This window comes from Giraffa tippelskirchi, chromosome X (assembly GCF_054371585.1).
Source record: "Giraffa tippelskirchi isolate mGirTip1 chromosome X, T2T-mGirTip1v1.2.pri, whole genome shotgun sequence".
Lineage (NCBI taxonomy): Eukaryota > Metazoa > Chordata > Mammalia > Artiodactyla > Giraffidae > Giraffa > Giraffa tippelskirchi.
Window position 1 is genome coordinate 109,915,297 of NC_137289.1, and position 24,539 is coordinate 109,939,835.

At 36.0% G+C, this 24,539-nt stretch overlaps 1 protein-coding gene across 6 annotated transcripts in view; it reads right to left on the bottom strand.

Moving 5' to 3' along the window:
• USP9X (ubiquitin specific peptidase 9 X-linked) overlaps positions 1-24,539 on the bottom strand; it is a 139,298-nt gene that overhangs the window by 4,434 nt on the left and 110,325 nt on the right. For all 6 annotated transcript variants that reach the window (XM_081564465.1, XM_081564468.1, XM_081564467.1 and 3 more), the window contains exons 27-41: positions 23,226-23,334; positions 22,848-22,994; positions 22,141-22,287; positions 21,014-21,236; positions 18,449-18,669; positions 16,279-16,469; positions 12,083-12,256; positions 9,567-9,708; positions 7,631-8,384; positions 7,142-7,265; positions 6,562-6,787; positions 5,989-6,118; positions 3,162-3,347; positions 2,478-2,698; positions 2,176-2,264 (exon numbers count right to left, since the gene is read on the bottom strand). In XM_081564465.1, coding sequence (XP_081420591.1) covers positions 2,176-2,264; positions 2,478-2,698; positions 3,162-3,347; positions 5,989-6,118; positions 6,562-6,787; positions 7,142-7,265; positions 7,631-8,384; positions 9,567-9,708; positions 12,083-12,256; positions 16,279-16,469; positions 18,449-18,669; positions 21,014-21,236; positions 22,141-22,287; positions 22,848-22,994; positions 23,226-23,334 — 3,084 coding nt within the window. The remainder of the gene's footprint in view (positions 1-2,175; positions 2,265-2,477; positions 2,699-3,161; positions 3,348-5,988; positions 6,119-6,561; positions 6,788-7,141; positions 7,266-7,630; positions 8,385-9,566; positions 9,709-12,082; positions 12,257-16,278; positions 16,470-18,448; positions 18,670-21,013; positions 21,237-22,140; positions 22,288-22,847; positions 22,995-23,225; positions 23,335-24,539) is intronic.

Consider the following 24,539-nt stretch of genomic DNA (forward strand, 5'->3'; position numbering starts at 1 on the left):
TTAAAAATGGTTAAAACAGTAAATCCTGTTATGATACTTCCAATTTTTCAAAAGATATTTTAAAAATTACCTGCCTGCAATTCTACTCTGAGCTATATAAAAAGAGAATTGAAAACAGGTGTTTTTTTTTTTGAAAATACAAAACGTGTACATGAATATTCACAACAGTATTATTCACAACAGCCAAAAGGTGGAAACAACCCAAACATCCACCAACATATGAACAAATATATAAAATGTCATGTATCCATACAACAGAATATTATTCAGTCATGAAGAGGGATGAATTACAGATATGTACTCTAACATGGATGCATTTGAAAACTATGCTAAGTAAAAGAAGCCAGATACAAAAGGACATATTGTATGATTCCGATCATATGAGATGAACAGAATATCCAAGTCCTGGGTATTTTGCCCATGGATAGACAAATCTATAGAGACAGAAAGCAGACGAGTGGGTGTCAGGGGCTGGGGGATAGGAGGACTAGGAAGTGACTGCTTAATTGGGTTTGGATTTTCCTTCCAGAGTGATGAAAATGAATGGAATAAGACAGTGATAATGGCTGCACAACACTAAATATACTAAAAGTCACTGAATTACATATTTCAAAATGGTTAAAATAGTGAATTTAAAAAAAATAGTGAATTTTATCTCAAAAAAGAAACATTACCTGTATAGTCATTAATTTTAAAAAACCTTTTATACACTGTATATTTTACTTAATAGAATGTTTCAAATCAAAAGGCAAGTTTTGTCTTTTTTGTATTTACATGCATTCATAAAATTCATTTTGTTTGGAAATAACTTTGTAATTCTGCAAAGTTAAAACCATCTCAGGCCACACAATCAACCACGTACAGGCTTCCTGCTATTTAATCTGAAACACTGCAGTGTATTTTCTGTTTTTACCTTCAATTTTTTCAAGTGATAACAAATCAACTGCTTTACAAATGCCATTTTTATCAATATTATCTTTGCCTCCCTTGTTCCTTAATGCCTAACAGTGCGAAGCCCATGGGAGATGCTTCATAAATACACAGTTTACTGAATGACTAAAAGCCCACTATGAGAAAATTATTTTCAAGCTTGGTGCCAGGGAATCATAACAACAATCTTATTACACAAAAAATAAATTCCCATGTTTAAACCAGCACATGTACCTTTAGCGTTATTACTTATTCTAATTAGGGCTAAGATATGGCTAACTGGTTTAAAGCTATACATGTTTACAATATTTTCTAAAGAAAATAGTGAAAACTTAAGATTTCATTTCAACTGACTCATAAGTTTCAAATCCTTTGATCATATTGAGAATGGTACTGGTAGTGTTCAAAATAAATGGCTACAGTTTTGGAACTATTAAATTTTGTATTTAATGGAAACTGATTTCTGGTTTAATCCAATTTTTATAATATTAACTGTTTGAAATCTATGATTGTTAATTTTGGTGAATAATTTGAAAATATTCTTTCATGATTTCTGGCATTTGCAATCCACACTAACACTCAAGACTTTAATTTCTCTTGAAGCATTTTGTTGTTACAGAACTTGTTTTCAGGTTTCTTTTTTAGCTATAGTGACAGAGATGAAGCAGTCGACTATACAAATTCTTAATTGTTTCCCAACAAATTCTTCAATATATATTAAATAAGATTTCTTTAAACAGAACACAGTTTTAAAAAGGTTATGTATTTGATTGGTTGAAAAAAAATGTTCCCAGAGGCTTGCACGAACCTAACTCTGTGTATCCCCAGGGAGCAATGACCTAGTACTTGCTCAGTGTTCACACCGACTTTCAGATCATTAACTATTATGAATATTGGGAACCGCTTATACTTATTTACCGAAGGGACTCTCATGTAATTCTAAAACAGACGTAATCCAATCCTAAAATAACTCTAGAGCATCACTGATGAAATAGAAACATTTACCAAAAAATTCCTCCAAATAAAAAACGTCAATTCAAAGAAAAAGGTTAGTATATTAAGTATGCAACTTGGGCAATGAGAGGAAAAAAAAATGAAGTTGTGAGGGAAGAGGGAACCTTTTTACTCATCCTTAAGTTTTACAATAAAACATTTATTAGACTTCCAAGAGGTTAAAAAAAATAAATGTGCTGTTAATTTCACTTACTCTAAGAACTGGGCAAGAAACAAAAAAAGGGTAGCTACCTATGAGTCTGCCAGGAGTCCTCAATCAGCAAGATCTGCAGAAGCAGATCCAAGTAGGGCCGGAGTTCGTAAGTATAGGAATATGCCACCTAAAAACAGGTAAAAACATGGTGAAGAACTTATTTAAAGCAGCAACAGTGGTGATCCCTTTGTAATGTGTAATGTACAAAAACATCAAATCACTACGTTGCACACCTAAAACTAGTATAATTGTAAAGTCAATAATACTTAAAAATATAATAAAAATAATAAAAATAAAATAACAAGTTATAGTGACATATGAATGTATATTTTCCTTTAACCTGCCACAGAAGTTCACTGAGGACAGTTGATGAGAACTGAGGATTCTCCCAGCAGCAAAAACGAAGCAATTTGACGGTTTCCTCTGAGTTGCTGCAGTCCTCAATGATTTTCTTCACGTAACTTGTCCTCACAAATAAAATGTCTGCCACGTTCTGCTGAATTGGCATTATAGGTTGTGATAAATTAGGATCACCAAAAGGATTGGGAAGAGGAGGGTTACCTAGAATACAGATTTGTCATCAATGAAAAACTAATCAGCTTCTCCACAAGAATATCCAGCTTTCACTACAGAAAAGAGCTTTATCATTTTTTTTAAAAGAAAATAATAATATAGATCATTTCCCAAGTACAAAGAAAGTAATATGAAGCATTATAATGATCAGATATATCAAGATGATAAAACATAAAAGTTAAATACCAATCCTGGTGTTTTCTTATTTAAAAGTTAGTTCTTAAAACTACTTCATAAACAAGATACCAACCTCAGTAGCAACTAGATAGAAAGATTCCCTTTTAAGCATGTGAAAAATGTGCAGGACTCAAAATATTATAAAATATTCCAAAGCATGGACTTTCACAGATTCTTGTTTTATACTGAAACTTCAGAATCACTTTTAATGAGGTACTATTTATGGCCAGTAGTACTTTAAAACCAATGTAAAGAATGGAGTATTTGACTTTACCATTGATTGAAGACTGCATTCTTGACGAGACATTGCAACAGCGGATTAGCTGTGACACTACCGAGTATAATTTGCCTAATTCAGCATACTGATACTTGATTGGAGGACCTGGACCTTCGTCTAAAGACACAAGCATAAAGGTAGCAGGTACACTCAATTTCAGAAGCTGTGTCTTCTCTGCCACACCTACAGTACAGAAGGGAGAAGGAGGAAGAGAGGGGAAGAATTATATGAAAGAACTGGGACAGAAGGGCTTCATAATAAAGTAGTTATTTTTTCTACAACCTTTATGATCAGAAGATTACTTATACTTGGCCTTCAGAGTATTATTAAGAAATAATACTTAATACAAAAAATTATTAAAAAAAATTAAAAGAAGCAAAAATCTAATTGGAGTTAAGTATTAAAACGGTTAAACAGCGACTATGACATTGCAATCCTCTGGACACTTTCTATGGCCTGGGGAGTCTCAGGGACCAGCCTAGACGGCAATCCTTAACCTTAGGTGAACGCCAAAAATGGAGAAATCTGAATTTTTATAAATTGCCTTTCTTCTTTCTTCTAAGTCAAGCTTCTTGAAAGAAGCCTAACCTCGCTCCCTCTAATTTCTCGTTTTCCCCCTCTTCAATCCATGCTTACCTGGCTTCTGCCCCTCTTTCTGGTTTAAAGTTAAGGAATAGTTCTCAAATTATAACCATTTCACCCTTTCTTGGGTTCCTCTCTTATTTTCTTTCTACCTCTTCTTGTTCTTATTTGTGAGTCCTCCTTCTGTCTCTTAAAAAGTGATGGTCCTCCAAGTTCCCATGTCAGGCTATCTCCTCACACTGTATGCCTTCCCTGGATGACCAAACCCATTCTAATGGCTTCAAGTTCCAGCTATTTTCATTCAGCTGATTCAAAAATATTTCCAAATAGATCCCGTTCTACCGGACACATCTATTTGGGTGTCACAAAGACTCAAATTCCCTGTCCATGTTCTTCCTGTGTCTCCCCAGTTCAGTACATGGCACTACTACCTGCTCAGTTTATCAAGCTGGAATTCTGGGCATCATTCTTAACATCTCTTCCAAGTTACCCTTCCCTGAATATCCAATCACCAAATCGAATATCCAATCACCAAATCCTACTGGCCTTACATCTAATGAAAAGCACCAGAATTTGACTACTTGTATCCCCCTCATTGTCAGTTTCTCAGTATAAGCCACATTTCTGTGAACAGGTGGTCTAGGATTAAAAAATCCTCTAGTCTTACTCGCCCTGTAATCCATTTCACACCGCAGCTAGGATGATCTTTCATCAGTGCCCTCAGGATAAAGTCCAGAATCTCTCAAGGCTTGACAGAATAGCACGATTAGAGTATTCTGCTCACTGCTCCTGCCATCCTCATATTATATCAGTTCTAGTCAGACTGGATAACCTTTCCTTTCCTCCAATGAGCCATGCCGAATTTACTTTCAAGTCTCTGCACCTGCTGTTCACTCTGGATGGAAAAATTCAACCAATTCCTACAATCAATTTCTCCATTAAGTCCCACACACTCCCCAAATCTGGTCAGGTACCCCTACTGATGTACTTCCACAGCACTTTGTATTTTCCCCATTAGCATCACAAACATTTTATGGCAAGTACCCTTTAATTTGCTTCTATACCCCATTAGAAAGTAACAGTCTTATTTATTGCCATGTTCCAAGAAGTATAATAAATACAAGTCCACAATCCCTTATTTGAAATCCCTAGATTCAAACAGCTCTTTTCATCAATATAAACAAGTTCACTCATAAAGTTGGTTTGAAAATCTGACCTGAACTGACAAGAGCTATTACAGTCTTCCATCCAACCCCTCTCAATGTGAATATTCATGTGTATGATTACAAAGTGCTGTTCTGGACACTGCTCCAGGAATGTTACATAATTTATGGTATATGCACTATTTTACCTTTCTTAAACCCAAATAGTTTTGAACCCCAAAGCCTATTGGTCCTCAGGATTTTGCATTAAAGTTTATAGACCTGTATTTGCTTTCAGCAGCGAAACTTTAGATTACATTATGGACAAATGATGAATGCTTTTTTAGACAGAGAATACCTGAAAAAGGGAGTTGAACAGAGTAGAATTTTTATAAATACCTAAGATTTGGCACATCTAAGTGTGAAGTACAGATTTCCCTTGTTTGTGTAATAAATATTCTTTTCAACTGCAAATATGCAAGTATCTCTAGTATGGGGAGGTAAGGGAAAAGAAGACAAATACAAAGTAGAATGTTGCTGTGTTAAAAGGGTCATGGATCATTGGTGATTAGTAAGTGACACACACAAAACCTGGAATGACAGTAATGTTTAGGTTTAGAATTTAACATAAATAACAGGCAATTTAAGTGAATATTTATATTATCCAACTTTTAATTTCATTTACTTCAACCAAAACTTAAGTACAGACTAAATCCTTTACCCAAACTTGGTGAATATTACACAATCATCTGGGACCTTTTGAAAATGTGGATTCCTTGTGTTAGTTCTGAGAATTCTTATTCAGTTGGTTTGGGATGGGGCCTAGGAATCAGTATTTTCAAAAAACCAGGTCTAGCACAACTGCTTCAGGAGATAAAAATATGATTAAGATACAGATTCTGACCTGTGTCTGAGCAGAGATAAGACACATGCATAAATAAAGTACAAGGTAAAAAGTGTAGCAACAAGTTCCAGATAAATTTCATAATAGGTTTTATGAAACACTTTCTATTTTAGACCAGGTTATATTTCATCATTTGACTTAAATGATTTCATTACTTAATACATTAAAACAGAATTATGAAAACTTAAATTCTTACCTAAATTGGCATACATTACAAACAGGTTGAAATACTGCTGTAAATGACGCCCATGCTCTGAAACTTCTCTTCTCAGCAGATTTAATACTGCTCTTAGTAAGTGATCACTCAGGCTTAAGTTGTCATAAGCCTGTAAAAGATGAAAACACTGGTTGTTTTCCAGCAGCAAGATGCAGGTATGATATAATTCTCTTTGCATAAAAAAGGAAGATGCACATATACATGTTAAATATAGGCAGAAATTTCTGGAAGGACTGATCACACGATTAAAAAGGGTTGCTTTTTTAGGAAAGGGGATGAATTAAAATTCGTGTATAACTAAACCACTGAATGAATGTTAACGGAATTAACAGAAAATTCCGTTAAGTTTTAAAGAGCCAATAGTTACTATTCATTGCTAGGAAGTACTTTTCAATGGAACTCATTGAGGCATCAGATCACATGGTTATTACACACTCATGCACATTTGTTGGGTAAACATCTCAAACAGATGCACATATGTGTGGCTTCAGCTTGCAGGAAACAGAATTCACGTGTAAGCATTTAATCATTAGAAGTAAACTGGGCAATTACCTGACTAGAAGGTCCTGGAGACGCAAAAGGTGAAGGACATGGCCCATCTTGCAAGGAAAAATGTGCAATAAAAACTATCAGTTTTGCAAATGCACCTCTCACTTCTGCACTAGGGCACTCCAGAAGGTATTCAGAGAAGCGATTTGAAACATTAAAAAGGACATTATGAGCAAACCAAAAACGTACATTCTTGCTGTGACGAAGGAGAATACATAATGCATCATACCTAAGACAAAACAAACAAAATCCTAGGTTCAACGACAAAAATGATAACCCCCATTCCCTTAACATCTTACTATTATAATAGTTAAGTAAATATTGTTAAATCAAGGTATGATATAAATGGTCTCTAAAATTTTGTGATTAGATAACCTTTAAGTACCATCCTGTAATGTTTTGTACACAGAAGTCAAAGATATTACTTAAATATGATTTCTTTCATTATTGCTACCAAGATTTTTTAAATTCTGCATTCCAAATCTGAAACAAGATTATTAGGGCTTGGAAAAAATAAAGCAGTATATTAAAGAACCAAACTAAATGCCAATAATAACAGGAATGAAAATCTAAAACAATGTACCAATCACTGGCGGAGCCACGGACTATTTTCTTGGTGTGAAATCCTGTGGTAAAGAGGAACCTAGCGGCAAGCTGAATACTAATCATTGTGATTTCTTCTGCTTCAGGCAACAGGTGATCTTGCCCTATAAATAAAGTGCAGATTAAAAAATAGTCAAATTTGTATGCCCAAGCCCCATTTTCATACAAATCTGCATTACCTACAATTTTCGAAGCCCCAACTATGTTAAAACCCCTCTGAGGCTACTTATGAAATAATTCTGTTCATTAAAGCACACTAATGCTCGAGTAAATAAAAACAAACTGTTAAAACAAACAAAAGCTCCTCTGTCTCTAAATACCCAGACAATATATAATGCTCAAAGGTAACAGTCATCTGAAACAGGACTTGAAAACAATCAGAAAGAAAGAAAACAAACATGTTGATGCCTCTAAGAAATCCTGCAAGAAGTATGCTTTGTTACTAAGAAGCTAAATCCTTGATACTTACCTGGAGGAGGATTTAAGTAAACACCATTACATGTAAGCAGTTTTTTCATAAACTGAAAATATTCCAAACTGTATTGCATTCGGTTATGCATGAATTGCACGTTCTGTTTCCGTACACTTCTCTCAATGGCTGATGGCATAATAATCTGATGGGGTCTTGTGGTGATAGCAAGCTCTGATATGTATCTTATCAATTCATCACCCTGGTCTATTGTGTCCAATCGTTCATAAAAAAGTATATAAGCATTCCACCACCTTTTCTGGCGCCTGTATGACATGCGCTTCATCATGTGATCGAATACTTCTCCCATGTACTCTCCACCGAAACACTGGTTTTTCATTTCTTCATCGTCATCCATTTTACATTCAGTTACATCTCCATCATCAAATTTATACCAACGGTTTCTCTCACCATCTCCTCCATTCCTCTGAATGATATAAGAATAGTAATGTCCTCCGCTTGCTTGACCACTGTGTACAAGCACCCCCACAAGTCTGTATTTCGTGCTCCCTGCTGTTTCACTGTCAGACTGCTCATTCTGTTGTATCAACTGACTCTCTGGGTTTACGTTATCTCCTTCCAGCTTTGCAACACCTGCAACTGTGTAAGGTTCCATGTCCAGCTCACGAGGAAATTCAAAATAATCATTAAACTTGATTGCACATTCTCTTTCCCAATCATAGTCGAATCGTTTTAGTTGGATAGCAAGAACAGGAGGCAATTTTTTAATAAGCAAGCGCTTTACAGTATCAACCTAAAATGAACAGAGCAAATTACTAGATGTTCTCTTATAATCCACTGCAAAAAACCCCACCAAACCTTAAAACTCTATTATTAAATTCTCAACATTAATCTGAAATTTTAAGTGTAAACGTAATGTGATAGTGAACATAATCAGAGCAACTCTGTCAGTTTATAGTTTTAATGTTAACTAAAACAAGTAATACAGAAGTACCCTGATGCCACTTGCTACAAACTGCAAAGATTAGTGATTTACTCGCTGCTTGATTTCTATATTGGCAGTATTATCTAACCATTATTACCAGTTTGATATTGTTATTTTAATGAAGGTGTGGTTTGCTGTGAGCCAACTACAGAAATATAATAATAGCAGCTAATATTTATTGGGCAGTTAGGTGCCAAATTATATGCTAAGTGCTGCCGCAGTAGTAACATGTATAATCCTCACAACCCTCTCAAGCAGGTACTACTGAACCTTAAGCATGAGCATGAGGAGCAGTTGAGAGATTTAAGTAACCTGCCTCAAGTCTTAGAGCTGTGAGTGGCAGGGGTATGACTTTACAGGTCATCTCAATCTCTAGATTTTAAAACCTCTCCAAGTGGTATGTAAAGTCAAAATAATACAGGTGACTTAGAGGTGAGAGGGCTTGGGAGCCCGGAAAGATACTATTAAATATCCATAGACAAAAACCAATACCAGGTGAGTCAAAAAAAAATTTGATCCAAGTGGTTTAAAAAATATAGGTGGTAGAAGAAATCTTATGTGGCTAAATAAAGCCATTAACAGTTTGGTTTCAGCAAACTTCTCGGTCTTGGCTAGTAACTCTGGATGTGAGAGGAGCAATGTTTTCCTCTATGAGCTCTGTAGCTTTGTGGAGCTCAAGCAGTCTGGTCAGATATGGATAAAAGGTGCTTGTGTAAGTCAGACAAGAGATTGTGGTATTAAGCTATTGTGTGACCTCTAAAGTGATTCACTCTTATCTTTACCTGTTTTCCCTAGCCCTTTCAGGCACTAATCTCTTTACCTGACAAACCTTTTAAGTACTGTTATCTTAACTACCTCTCTGCTACCACTGTTAACAAAACAGGGCAGGGAATAAAGAGGGCAAATTTTGAGAACAAATGAAAACAATCATTCTTCCAAACCCATTATATGTAACCATCATTATTTTAAACAAAACTGGGCAATCCATACCTTTTTATTGCATTTTTCACAATGATAAGCATTTGCACCTTCTAATAAATCTCCTTTGACATATTGTTCCAAAGAATCAAGAAGATTTTGGTGATTTCTAATGTCTACATTCAAAGTCGTAAAAGATTCTTCACATTCGTATCTAAAGATATTATTTAAGAAATGATCAAAGAGAATTTATTCCTTAATTTTCTAAACATCTTACTTAGTTATGGGCTCAATGTAAACTACTTTTGCAATATTTATAATAGAACACAAAACCCAAAAAAATGACAGTTACCATTTAGGGCCATTTATCCTCTGCTGGGCACTACATTAGATTGTTTACATACTATACATAACAGGTTCTTTGTCTTCACAACACATATTTTCTATCACCATCTCCACATCAGAGATGAGGGAAGTGGGGTTCAGAATGTGAATTTGGCCAAGATTACCAGGAGAAACGGTGTTTTGAAGCTAGATCTGTCTGGCTTCACAGCTCCATCTCTGTATAGTCTACCATGCTCCTTCCGCCATCATTTGTTTAGATCTATTATAATGAGCTAAATTTCTAAATGTTTCTCCTCTTCTATAATGGAAACATTACTAAAGCACAAGTTGAACATACAAATGAACATGGGCTAAGCCATCTGAATAGGAGCCAGAATCCCACCTTTTGGCAATATTCTACCAAAGGAATTTTCAGATTTGTGATGAGACATATTCATAAATTTAGAACATGGGATGTGAGAATTTCACTCTCAACCATTAAATTAATTCACTGAACAAATATGGGCCGTGCCTACCATGTATAAAGCACTGCGGGATAGTCAAGTGTTTAAGATGGTCCCTCATATTAAGGGCTTTCCAATTTAGTTAGTGAAAAAGGCACTTATAAGTGACATGAATGGAATATGAAGTATTAAGCAAATTGTTATGATAACTAGGGAACAGCCCATAGATGAGAAAAAAGAAGTTCGATTTTATGATTTCAGGTAAAAAACTGGTCATTCGAAAATGAGAAGTCATTAAAATTTTTCTGTATGTAAAAGGCCAGAGAGTAAATATTACCAGCATTTTTGGGCCATGAGGTCCCTATAGCAAATACTCAACTCTGTTGTTACAGTGAGAGCAGTCACACAGTTGGTAAAGGAGTGGGTATGTGCCAATAAAACTTTACAAAAACAGATGCAGGGCTGGGCTTGACCTATGGTCCATAGTTTGTTAACTGTTATTCTATATAAATACCTTAAAACAGACTGTCACAGGACTCTCATTTATGTAACCTTCTAGCATGGAACAGGACTAGTTTAGTTGTGGAGTAGGTATTTGAACTTCAGGAATTTTACTTAAGATTATATGTTCTCTGGACATTTTCACTTAGCAAAGAAAACCAGTAATTTCCCAATAATTGTGAAAACTGTCTATAAGAAACCAAGAAAAACTGACCAAAACAGATAGCCAGAAAATTTTTTTTTAATCAGTATAAAAACAAGAGATTAAAACGACAATTTTATGGTCCACCTAATAATGCACAAGGTCTTTCAAAAGAAGCAAAAGTTGCCCAGTCTGAGTAAACAATTTTATGGCCTCATTCAGAATGAATAGCTTAACATTTATATATAATATTACCACTCCCTCAATCATGTCCAAAATGAAATGATTCTAAAATGGTTCAAAAATGAAGCACCCCCACTAACCATATACACACATAACCTATGACTATACATAATGCTCGTTTGTTGCTGTTGTTCAGTTGCTAAGTTGTGTCCTTGTAGAAAATACTACCTTGCTGTGATATTTTGGTGAGAAGGGACTTCAATAACTAACATTAATTAATTGATGACATACAAGAGAAGTTCCAAAGTAAAACTTCAATAAAGTAGTCATAAACGTGTATCTATCAGTAATAAACTTTAATAGTTATTTTAACTATTTTCAGTAAGAGTTCTTAATCAACTTCCCTTTTTAAGAAGAAAAGAAAAAACCCAAACAAATTTGTTTATACTCATTTTTTTGCTATAAATGCTTTGTGTGGGAAACATACCTTAAAGACAATGACAGAAATCAATGCTATTTTCAAAAAGTCAGTATTTCATTTGTATAGGAAATAGTGCCCCACACTTGTCATCTTCTAAACTTAACATATTTACAATATTATTAACTATTTTAAGATAAAGGAAAAATTCATTAGCAATACCTGTATATGCAAAATGAATGCCATGTATTTTCTTAGGCATGATCATACATAAGGACATATAAGAGTATAAAATAGTAAGAGCTTAGGTAGAGCTAAAGGAACCAAGTATTATTTGACAAAAACAAACAAACAGATCCACAAAGGATTTTCTGTTCTGTTCAACTTCATTGTAATAAAATGAGAAAACACAAACAACTGCCCTTAGTAATAAGGAATGCACAATATATAATTCATCCCATCTCAGGTATTTAGTAATCGATAGCATACTTCACTTCTTTACAAAATTAATAATAAACAGTACAACATACATATTAAGTATGCAATTAGTACTCACCTATGCGGGCAGCCTTGGCATATCTTCTGATCGGCAAAGGAACCTCCTAAGACTTTACTTAGCATAGCTGGATGTCCTAAGGCTTTCAAAGCTTCATCTAAACTATCCACCAGTGAATTAAAAAATTCTAAAGCATCATGTTGTTCACGAAGATTAACAGGCTCACCCCAAAGCCTAAGAAATGAATGGAGTAAAATATGTAATGTGCGACACTCCCAGGACAATAAATACAATATATTTTTCAGGAAAAAAGCAATACAACCAAAATAACACATATAAACTGAGATTTTATTCCTCAACTACATGAGGAAGTAGGAAAAAAACAAATGCTGTTTATGTATTGATTGTTGTGGAGGAGAAAGTGAGATTCACAGTAAAAGTGGTACTTTAATAGGAAAAAAATATCACAAAACTACAAAGAAAAAGTACATAGGTGATGTTATTATATTCATTGCACTGCATTCAGAGGTATTTTTTCTTGCCAAAACAGTTTAACCTGAATCTAATCATGGGGAAATAATCACACAAATCAATAAAGTACCATAAAGGTCATGACAAATTAGGGAGATTAATTTAGAGATGACTGAAGAGCTAACAACCAAATTTTTGGGAAAAAAAAAATTACAAAGACTATTTTGGGGAAACTGGAATATATGCTGATGAATTAGACATTACTGAATACTAAATTTCATGCATGTGATAATTGCATTAAATATTATGTAGGAAAATGTCCTTATTCTTAGAGGATACATTTTGAGGCATATGAGGGGATCAAGAGTAATATCTGCAACTATCAATTAGTTTAGCAAAAACAAACAAAAACCAAAACTCAAGTATACCCATAAGCAAATATGGCAAAATGTTAACAACTGGTAAATCTGGGTGAAGAATATGCATCATAAAGGTGATTACTATACTACTTTACCTTTTCTGCTGGTGTGAAATTTTTCAACATAAAAAATTGGGGGTGCAAAATGTGGTTAACTTACCCACATGTACCTAGAGTTCATCAGAGGTCTAAAGTGTAGATAATCCAAAAGTGCTAGTCTAGACAAATTGAGAGCTCCACTAACATAGGGAAGAATTAACTGAGAAGCCAAAAAAAGCAAATGTATTACAAGAAGAGTGATAATTATAACCGAATAACAAATTTTAAGACAAAAGTTCAAAAAGTTTAAGAGTAATAATCTGGAAGAGAAAGAACAGAAATGATAAAAGCCTTATGGCAGAGATGGGACAAGCTAGAGAAAGAAAGAAATCTTGAATAGTCAGAGAGGAAGGTGCGAGTTCTGCCAGGTGATGGGACTGAAAGAGCGAAAGCAGAGCTGGGAAAGAGGGGGGTGTGTGTGTGCAAGCCAGTAAGTGTGGATTAAATAGGGGGCCTAGTTAAGAGGAATCGGTAGAATTTATATGGTGAGTCATAGGGAGGTCACTGTATTATAAAGTAGTGGTTTCAAAAGAAATCTTAGTATCCTGGTAGGGAAAAGGGCAGCTGCTATGACTGAAGCAGAGAAGGTGGACCAGAGCGGTAGTGTCAGGTGACCCTTGGCTCCCCTGCTCTCAGCTGTCTGGGAGATACCTTGAAGGGATTCTAAGGAGTATTATTTAAGGGAATTCCCTGCTGGGCCAGTGGTTAGGACTTCACGCTTTCACTGCCAAGGGTCTGGGTTAACTACCTGGTTGGGGAACTAAGACCCTACAAGCTGTCTGGTACAGTAAAAAAAAAAAAAAAAAAAAAAAGGAAAGAAAGGAGTACTATTTAAAAACAAAAACACGATTACAAAGGATTATAGTGTTTTCATACATAGTACAGATCCGTAGTTGTATAATACTACAGTATTTTAGTACAGTGCATGACACAAGACGTAATTTTAAAAAAAGGTGAAATAAATGAAGCCAGAGAAATAAGATCAAGACATAACTGAAGATTTTTTTAAGTTAAAAAACAACAACAAATTGCACCCTCCCCCCAGTATTTATCACACCTTTCCTATAAAACTGTACATTAGCCAAAAAGTTGCTATGGGGACGTTTCCTTTACAGATCTACTCTGGCTATTAATGAAAGAATGATAAAACTAGGATGTGACCATTTTGTAGTCCTGATGAAATGTTGCATTTAGGTAATGATAATCAATGGGTGTTATCCTAAGAGGCAGAGAGACATCATGTACTTCTCCTGACTGAGCTTATTGTTATCACTTATGAGGTAGGCCTTGTCTATCCACTCCAAAACAAGAAAAAACTAACAGTGGAACCTGATCGAGCCTCTAGCTCTCTCTACCTATTTATATGACATTAGGGAACTGAGGAAAACAAAGCACCACAGGGATCTCAATAAAATCCAAATGGGAAAATGTACAGAGTTAACTTGTTTTTTATCCCCAACAAGTAACTACAAGGGTGAAAAAAGAAGAGACTACAGAGACATATCAACACCTGCAGCATATGGACCTCATTTGGGTCATGATTTCAAAAAACTTAATAGTAAAAAAAACAATTATGAGGTCACTGGGTAAAATCAAACATTGACAAGGATATTAAGGAATTTTTGAAAGACACGATAATAGTATTATGTCTATTTTAACAGACATTAGAGAAAAAAGACATTAGAGATTACACTGAAATATTTATGGGTCAAATTATGCATCTGCTTCAGAACAATCTAAAAAGAAGTAGATGGGAATGTAGATTAAATGGCAATGAACTGACAATTATTGAAGTTGAGTGATGAATACATAAGGGTTCATACTATTCTCCCTACGTATGTAAATATTATAAGCTTTCAAAATAAAAAATTATTAACATCTTAAGAGACTAAATGATGTATGCAGAGTACATCATAAGAAACGCTGGGCTGGAGAAAGCACAAGCTGGAATCAAGATTGCTGGGAGAAATATCAATAACCTCAGATATGCAGATGACACCACCCTTATGGCAGAAAGTGAAGAAGAACTAAAGAGCCTCTTGATGAAAGTGAAAGAAGAGAGTGAAAAAGTTGGCTTAAAGCTCAACATTCAAAAAACTAAGATCATGGCATCTGGTCCCATCATTTCATGGCAAATAGATGGGGAAACAGTGGAAACAGTGGCTGACTTTATTTTTCTGGGCTCCAAAATCACTGCAGATGGTGACTGCAGCCATGAAATTAAAAGACGCTTACTTCTTGGAAGGAAAGCTATGACCAACCTAGACAGCATATTAAAAAGCAGAGACATTACTTTGCCAACAAAGGTCTGTCTAGTCAAGGCTATATGGTCATGTATGGATGTGCGAGTTGGGACTATAAAGAAAGCTGAGCACCGAAGAATTGATGCTTTTGAACCGTGGTGTTGGAGAAGACTCTTGAGAGTCCCCTGGACTGCAAGGAGATCCAACCAGCCCATGCTAAAGGAGATCAGTCCTGGGTGTTCATTGGAAGGACTGATGTTGAAGCTGAAACTCTAATACTTTGGCCACCTGATGCGAAGAGCTGACTCATTGGAAAAGACCCTGATGCTGGAACGATTGAGGGCAGGAGGAGAAGGGGACGACAGAGGATGAGATGGCTGGACGGAATCGCCGACTCGATGGACATGGGTTTGGGTGGACTCAGGGAGTTGGTGATGGACAGGGAGGCCTGGCGTGCTGCGATTCATGGGGTCGCAAAGAGTCAGACATGACTGAGCTACTGAACTGAACTGAACTAAAGAGACTAAAGAATGCTGCCTCTTATGAAGACATTTCCTACCTCCTTTGGAGACAATGAGAAAACAAACCTAACTATGAAATAAAGTTTGATTATTACTACTGCTTAAATATTAAACACAAAAGTGCTTTCCAGTATAGGTTTTAGAAGTTTAATGTTAGTGTCATGAGACGGTCATAAAGGTTTAAGCAATATCCCAATTACTGCTGCTGCTGCTGCTAAGTCACTTCAGTCGTGCCCGACTCTGTGCGACCCCAAAGACGGCAGCCCACCAGGCTCCCCCATCCCTGGGATTCTCCAGGCAAGAACACTGGAGTGGGGTGCCATTTCCTTCTCCAATGCATGAAAGTGAAAAGTGAAAGTAAGTCGCTCGGTCGTGTCCGACTCATAGCAACCCCATGGACTGCAGCCTACCAGGCCCCTCCATCCATGGGATTTTCCAGGCAAAAGTATTGGAGTGGGGTGCCATTGCCTTCTCCATCCCAATTACTAGTCATCCATAATTTACCTGAACTGTTTCCAAAATCCTCTGGGCACATAGTACTGTAGTCGAGAAGCAGCTAGATGACCAAAGATGACCTGAAGGTGTCTCAAAACACCAATATTGTACTCTTTTCTGTCTTCTGTTTTACTTAATGCTGGTTTGTCTTCAAATTGTTGAGGGTATCCAAATACATCATCTCTGGGATCAACATTGCTCTGGAAAGCAAAACATTATCACTAATGAGCTAATCGAACATCAAAGTACAGTAAAAAATTATGTTGAGACAAATGCTGAACGATTAGTGAACAAATCACTTGTATTTCTATTTCCAAAGCACTTAATGCTCAATTTATAAATTTTAATTTACAGTATCAGTGTTTATCCCCACCATTTCACATAAGAACTGTCATAAAGGAATAACTATGCATCACAGAGGTAGGTGATAGAGCAAAGGACAGTGAAGTAATTAACTTAGGCTGTACTGGACACAAATGCAGGCTTTACTACTTGTAAGGCTAAGTGACTTTGAGCAATTAAGTGCCTCATGTGTAAATGGGTGAACATACACTTCATGTAGCTGTTGTGAGGATGTTATGAGATAATGTATGTAAACTGCTTAGACTTGTAAACATTCAATACAATGTACATGTTAAGAGAAGTAGTACTCTTCAACAAATGGTGCTGGAAAAACTAGATATCCATACGCAAAGGAATGAAGTTGGACTTTCCCCTAACACTATACACAAAAGGTTATTCAATACGGATCAAAGATTTGAATGTAAGAGCTAAAACTACCAAACTCTTAAAACATCAAATGATCCAGCAATTCCATGCCTGGGTTCAACAACCAAAGAACTGCAAGAAAGATCTTAAAAGAGATATTTGAATACCCATGTTCAGAGCAGCATTATTTGCCAAAGGTGGAAGCAGGGACTTCCCTGGTGGTCCAGTGGTTAAGACTCCAGGCTCCCAATGCAGGGGGCACAGGTTCCATCCCTGGTTGGGGGACTAAGATCCTACAAGCCGAGTGGCAAAAAAAAAAAAGAAAAACGCAGAAGCAACCCAAGTGTCCATTGATGAATAAATGGATAAACAAAATGTGGTACATACATGCAAAGGAATATTATTCAGCCTTTAAAAGAAAGGAAATTCTGAAACATGCTATGAAATGGATATTATGTTAAGTCAAACAAGCCCGTCACATTAAAATAAACATGGTACGAATCTACTTTGATGAGGTACCCAGAATGGTCAAATTCATAGAGATGGAAAGACAATGCTGGCTGTGGAATTATGTGTGAGACCTAGATGTAGAAATAGACAATGTTCAGTCCCTGCTCAAGAGAAACTTAGTCTAGTGAAGGAAAAAAGCACACAGGCAAAAAAAGCAAACCTGGGGTTAGAGTTGAGGCAAGTGTATGTTTCAGAAGCCCTCCCTGTAAGTGATTGAACTACCCAGAGCAGAGTTTGGTGACTGAACAGAACGAATGAGAAAAGAACCATTTAAGATATTTACTACAGACAGAGAATGCTCTGGCTCCTCTCCTCGGCTCTCACCAACACCATGAATGGGAAAAGGTCAAATAAAGAAATACAGGGTGAACACAAACATGACCACAGTCTCTTCTTCAAAGAACTATGCCATAGTTAGGTCAACTCTGATCCACCACTATCTAATTTATTCACAGCTTTATTTCTGCATTGGATACTCGGCAGGAGCCTAAATTTTGTCACAAGTAGAGAGAAGCTTGTTTCCTAAGTAAAAAGAGTTATGATCTGGGAGAAAGGCAAAAGTAATCAAAACGTAAGCATAGGTAACAAAACTGGTATAGTATATAACTTAGCATAAATGGAGATACATAATTAAAATATCAAACAGGAAAGTAAAAGTATAATTAAACTATTATTAAAGATGAAGGTTTTTATCATCATACAAACTCTGAACCAAATCTCCAAAAGTGAGTACATTAACTGTTGCTTTAAAAAATATTAACTATCATAAAAATCAGCTGTAGTTCAAAGTCTCGTAGGTAGTGAGCACTATGTCGAGGTAGCAGTCTACACTGGGAGGTTCTAGCTTTATTGTCAAATATATGCCAACAGGTCCAACAAAAGTAGCTCTCTAAGGGAGAACAACAGTTATCTGGTATCAGAACTTTGAACACAGAAGACAAAAATGCTAAATAAAATTTACCTCATTGTCCTGCTTCTCATCCCCAGACAAATCATCGTCTACATCACTGCCTGTGCCTTCAATTGCAAGAATACCATTCCTAATGGACGGAATCATGTAGAGCTGCTGAATCACAGAGTTCATGTAACAAGTAGCACCAGCGTTTTTCAGCCCCACAAATCCTTTTGGCGGGCGGGGTCCAACAGGCGGTAGATATTCCCACTCAGTAAGTGCTTCACAAGCTGAGAGAAGACAAAAGATTCTTGTAGCGTGAATACAAATATTTTGCCCACTTTATACTTTATCAAGTTGATAAATTAACATCACCAACAATTCCACTACTCTTACGGCGACCTGAAGTGGCGCTCTAAGCATACATTTCAGTCTCAACAAACCTAAGATGTATGGCAACATGTACCTCTGTATACATTCTTATCCCAGGGTCTGTGAACCCAAGTTTTATCTGAGGTTGCTTCTATGGCAGTCTCAGTAGTCTCACAAGATGGCACAAGGCTATTTTCTACATGTTTACTTTTAACTTTATTATAGTTTAGTCACTATGAACTTTAATTTTTTCTACTTTTGTTTGTTTTTTTAAAGCGCCTTCAAACTCATTCTGGCATGAAGTGTTATATAAAATATATAAATACATTTTAGTTTACTCAGTTTTAAATAATCCTAAGATATTACCTGTGTTAATAGCCAGGTTCTGATGCCTACCAACTCTTTCTTTCATCTTCAGCTAATGCTCTGTTTCCTTCCTAAGAAGTGCCGTAATAAGAGTAACACTTGCCTTGCCTATAACTACAATGTTATTTTGAGGAGCAAAGGAGACAGTGGATTTGAGTTCTGTGAGAATTGTAAATCACTAACATCTCCTTCTGCCTAGTATAAACCTGGAAACAATGCAAATATCATCACTGCCTATAAGACCAGTTAAAGAAACGATAGTATATTGAACTGAAAGATATACAGCTAGTAAGTGGATTTAGGTAAATATTTATGTGTTGATAGGAAATAGTCAGATATATTAACAGAAGAACAAAGTGAAGAACACTGTGCACTACATCACAATGTGTGGTTAAAAAACTAAACAAACAGAACAAGATTTTGTGTGAGGATTCTGCATATAGAGATGCTGGGAGGACAGACAGAGACTGAAGATGACGGTTACAGCTATTAAAGGGGACTACGGGACTGGAATGGGCAGGAAACAGTTTGTAGAATATACCCTTCTTTGGTACTTGAAATTTTTACCATGCAAATGTACTACTTAAAAACAAGTGGCCTTTCTCTTTCTGCCATCTTGGAGCCTGTGGAGAAGTGCTGGGAACAGGACTTCTAAAACAAAAAGGTCTGGAAGGCTATGGTCCAAGGCTCCACTTTTGGTGGCTATAAGCAGGGTCCTGTGAAACCAGAGGGAGCACTTGGTTCCTCTTCTGAAAATTGGAGGTGTTTATGCCCAAGATGAAACTGAAATTTGGGCAAGAGATGTGCTCACGTGTACAAAGCAAAGAACAGTGACTCCTGGTGCCAAACTGAACAAAACTGTAAGAATCTGGGGAAAAGATAACTTGTGTCCATGGAAACAGTGGCTTGGTTCCTGTGGAATTCTGCTGTATCTCTTGAGGGTTTAAACTTATTGAAAACTGAAGTGTGGAATTGTTTAAAAAAATGAAAACAAAAAAACCCCATCCTACTGTATATAGATTTTGATAGGATAACTATCTAATCTTTTAAGCAGTTTAATCAGAATCTCCTAAAATATTATTAAAAACATCTTGATATTCTAAAATACAACATATCAAAAAATAATTTGACATGTTCTTGAAGACTGCCTATAATCAATTATATTCTTATGCTTTGGTTTTCGTCTAAAACAGAACAGCCTCCATTGTGGTTTGCTGTCTTATGTCTGTTGTGTCAGTCATTTTTGTAACGCCCTCATCCCCTCTGAGCTTCAGTTCTGTTATCAGTGAGATCTGGAGCCTACAGTCTGTTCCATGGGCTTTATGTGAGCATTAATTGAGGATCAAGGGCACTAGAATGTTATCTTCTTACATCCTAGTGTTTAAAACCAAATTTTCTCAAAATTCATCTGAAAATAACATTAAAGAGCTTCTAAGTGAGGGCCTGAAAGGTTTTTCAATGCATGTAATTTGAATTTTTACGCTGTTGAACTCTGAAATCTATTGACTATTTATTCCCTCCTGGAAAAGGAAATGGCAACCCACTTCAGTATTCTTGCTTGGAGAATCCCATGGATACAGGAGCCTGGCAGGTTACAGTCCATGGGGTTGCAAAAGTCAGACACGACTTAGCGACTAAACCACCATTTATTACTCTGGAGTTTGGATTTTAGCCCAGATTTGACTGAAATCAAATTTTGTTGCTAAATACTTGTACCACTCACAGAATACATCTTACAAACATCTGAAAACTTTTCTACATTAAGACTCGCTTGTAATGGTGTTAAACTAGTTGCTGAAAGAAAGGAAAACACTGAAGATATTTACTAAAAGGAAAAGAATTTGAACACATTAGAGAATTATCTGTCATTAGAACTTTGTATTTTAAAATACTTACTAGTTATTGCTGTGCCAATGTAATACATTTCAGTCAAAGAATCTACTATCTGTTTGAGGTTCCTCACACAGCCAACAGCTAATGCTACAAGTAACTCAAAGCCCGCATTAATGGTAGCTGGTGAACCACAGACTGGAATAGCCTGTTCGGCTGGCAGTTCTCCATTTCTCATATACTGCAGGTAAACATTGGACGCAGGGAAGATGAAATCATCAATTAATTCCTACAAAGTTGAAAAAGGATTATGTATTAGCAATGGCATGTATTTATATAAAAAAAGAGTTATTTATGTGTGCATGTGTTTCTTAAGAAAGAAATGTCTCTTGGCAGAAAATATTGTTAAATTACTTGTCAGAACACAAGATCTCATTACATTTCCGCTAACTTACTTGGATTTTCTAATAAAAAGATCCCTACTTCAACACACTTTCCTACAATTAACAAACCCAATTTGTCAGGTTAAAAACTATGTTAAGTATCAAGAACAAGGTGACTGTAGCACTTACAATTCACATTAAGTAAATTTACTCTCTTAATCACATCTATACCAAAACTGTTGAATTAGAAGAAAATGTCTGAAAGTGCTACTTTTTGTTTCCTTCCATTACCACGTATGTGAAAAAATTCATTATAGAAATATGCACAGTCTTGGGACTTTCCTGGTGGTCCAGTGGCTAAGACTCCACACTCCAAATGCTGGGGGCCAGGTTTTGATCCCTGATCAGGGAACTAGACCCCACACACTGCCACTAAATACCCTGCATGCCACAGCTAAGACCCAGTGCAGCCAAATAAATATTAAAAAAAGAAAGAAATATGCACAGTCTTACATAATAGAGGTCTGTCTCATTTTACCTAGTCTGACGAAGTGAAAAGTTCAGATTTTCTAAATAGAAAAATTAAATAGTGCTTATTTACACAGTACTGAAACTTTATTTATATATAAAATTTAGAAACGATATTTAAAACATTACTGTAACCTCTATATTCTTTAAAAGTAAAAAAAAGAGAAAAGGACAAGATAATACACCAAAGACTAACGATACCATAAATTAACCAGACAGATTTGCTAATAAACCTTCAGAAGGTTATGATATCTAGCCTAGGACCAAGATGACATAACTTACCTTAATGAGATTAGCACCTCCTTTTTCACAACCAATATGATACTTTTTCTCAGGGGTTTGAAAAGCCAGTAATTCTTTTGTTACCCCAAGATGACCTTCCAAGATCGTCTCTTCAATACCTGTTTCACCTGTTCTCTTAACATCATCCTGCCAAAGAAAAATATCAAATGCCTAACTTAAGAAAGGGTGGTAAAGAGGGAACGAGTAGTCAGAACAAGAGAGAGCTGGACAGAGACAATATCCTTAAATCTTTCTATTCTAAGCAATTTTTTTCTCTCCAGAACTTTCAGAAGTAGGCTCCCCAAACTAGGAAGAAATGTTAATCCAAAGGCTATTAGTTACCAATCTCTTTAGAAAGAAATTCTTTTACAAGTATCAGATGTTAATAAAGTTAAATTAAGTACTGGCCTATCACTGATTTTTTGATGAAAACAATTCAAGAATACTTTTCAAAAGAAGAAAATTTGAAATGGGCCTAAGATTCTAAAATGGAAGAAGCTGAATATCAGTGTTTTGAGTCTTATGTAAAACAAAGCATTTGACAAAACTAGTTATGCATTCATTCAGTGAATCATGAGTTAGTAATATCCAACAACGCAGAGTATATTCTTTGGTTCTTTACCCAAATTGCTCAAAGACTATCAACTATCTATTAATAAAACATTCTATTTATTGATACGAGAAACACAGTATTAAATGCAACTTACCCTGATTCTTTTAAGCCAATCAATTTCATTATTGAGAAGAACTTCAGCATTGGGTATGTTAATATTACTATTGTAGGCATAATTAAGAAGGTGCCTTAAAAGAGTGAAGTAGTCGCCTGAATGTTTACCTCGCTCTCTGGCTGTGCTCTGAAACAATAAAGTTGAATAATATTAATTTACAAGTCCATCCTCGGAATCTACTTTTTAAAAACCCAGAGTTAACTAGAGTAGATGACTAAGGTAGAATGGGCAATTACTAATATTTACTAAATAAATATAGACTGCTCTAACTTTAATATAAGCTAAAACTATAAATTCTTGACTGTTCCTTGTGTAAGAATGAATCACAATGATAAGCATATTTTAAAAATGTCTCACCCCCAAAACGGTGAAGAGCAGAGTAATGAAGAAAAGTAGAGGCCTGTGTCCCATGCAACATCTGGTGCACATTAAAAAGAACTGCTCCTGTGCCACCTGGCGAACAGTTCTGAAATAAAAATTTTTCACATTCAATATATTATCTTCATGAAGAAAAAGGAAAAAAAAAAACTTCCAACACTGTCTCTTGGGATGGGGGATGGTGTTAAGGGGTTGGTAAATTCAAAGTAAAAATACAAGAATATGTAACACCCCTTTAAGCAGCAACATTTCATAGATGAACTTAAGCTCTGTGTCAAGAACTAAAATGTCAAAATGTCACTGAGGAAGTTTGAGGGATACCCTCTCACATCCTCTTTCTTGGAACAGGCTGGAAATGTTCCTCTAGACACAACAGTTGTATGGTAAGCCTTATGCATCTTCTGGGCATTCCACAGAATTTTTATCTCAAAGCATATTACCCAGATCAGCAGCATCTGAGAACATGCTATGTGGTTTCTCAGGTCCCAGCAACCTGTGTTTTAATAAACCCTTCAGGTGATTCTAACATGTGCTGAAGACTGAGGACAACTGTATTACACAATTACTCATGGGAAAAACTTCTCTGGTCCGAGTACTGGGAATTTTACCTAAGCGTCATGGATCTCTTAAAAAATATGTATCCTATACAGCTATCACTAGAATAAATGCTTCAAGAGGGCAAAAACATCAACCATTTAGTTTACTTCTGTACCTCCAGAATGAAGAATCATGTCTGGCATGTTAACAGGTGCTAAGAACCAGTTACCAGATGTATAAGTACTGTTGGTTTACAAGATGGAGGTCTGTCTCCATCAGATAGTAAGCTCTTTCAGGGCAGGGCTTTGCTTCGTTGTTACATGAGTTCCTGGCACCTAAAGCAACTTCTGACATATGGAAGATGCTCAAAAAGTTATCTCTTGACAAAACATTTGTGCATTTCAGACATTGCAAACTACATTTTGTGAATAACTATGTTTCTGTCAATGTGCTAGCTGATAGGCAGCTTAGAACCAATTTTTTAATTCAATATAAGAAGCTGAAAGTATATATTCTGTGTACTAACCTCCCTCCTGGATATTTTTTAGGTTTCTGAACTCGTACATGGTCCTATAAACCAGAGGGACCTTTAGAAGCTTTGTCGGTTGAGTCTGGTGAAACTCAAATAAATCAACACCAAGAGTACTTAGTTTGGGGGGTAGAGGGTCCATAACTTTTACAAAGATAAATGTCATTCATACTGCCCCAGTTTATTTATTTATCTTTTTTGAAGTTAGGCATGCAGCCCAAAGAGCA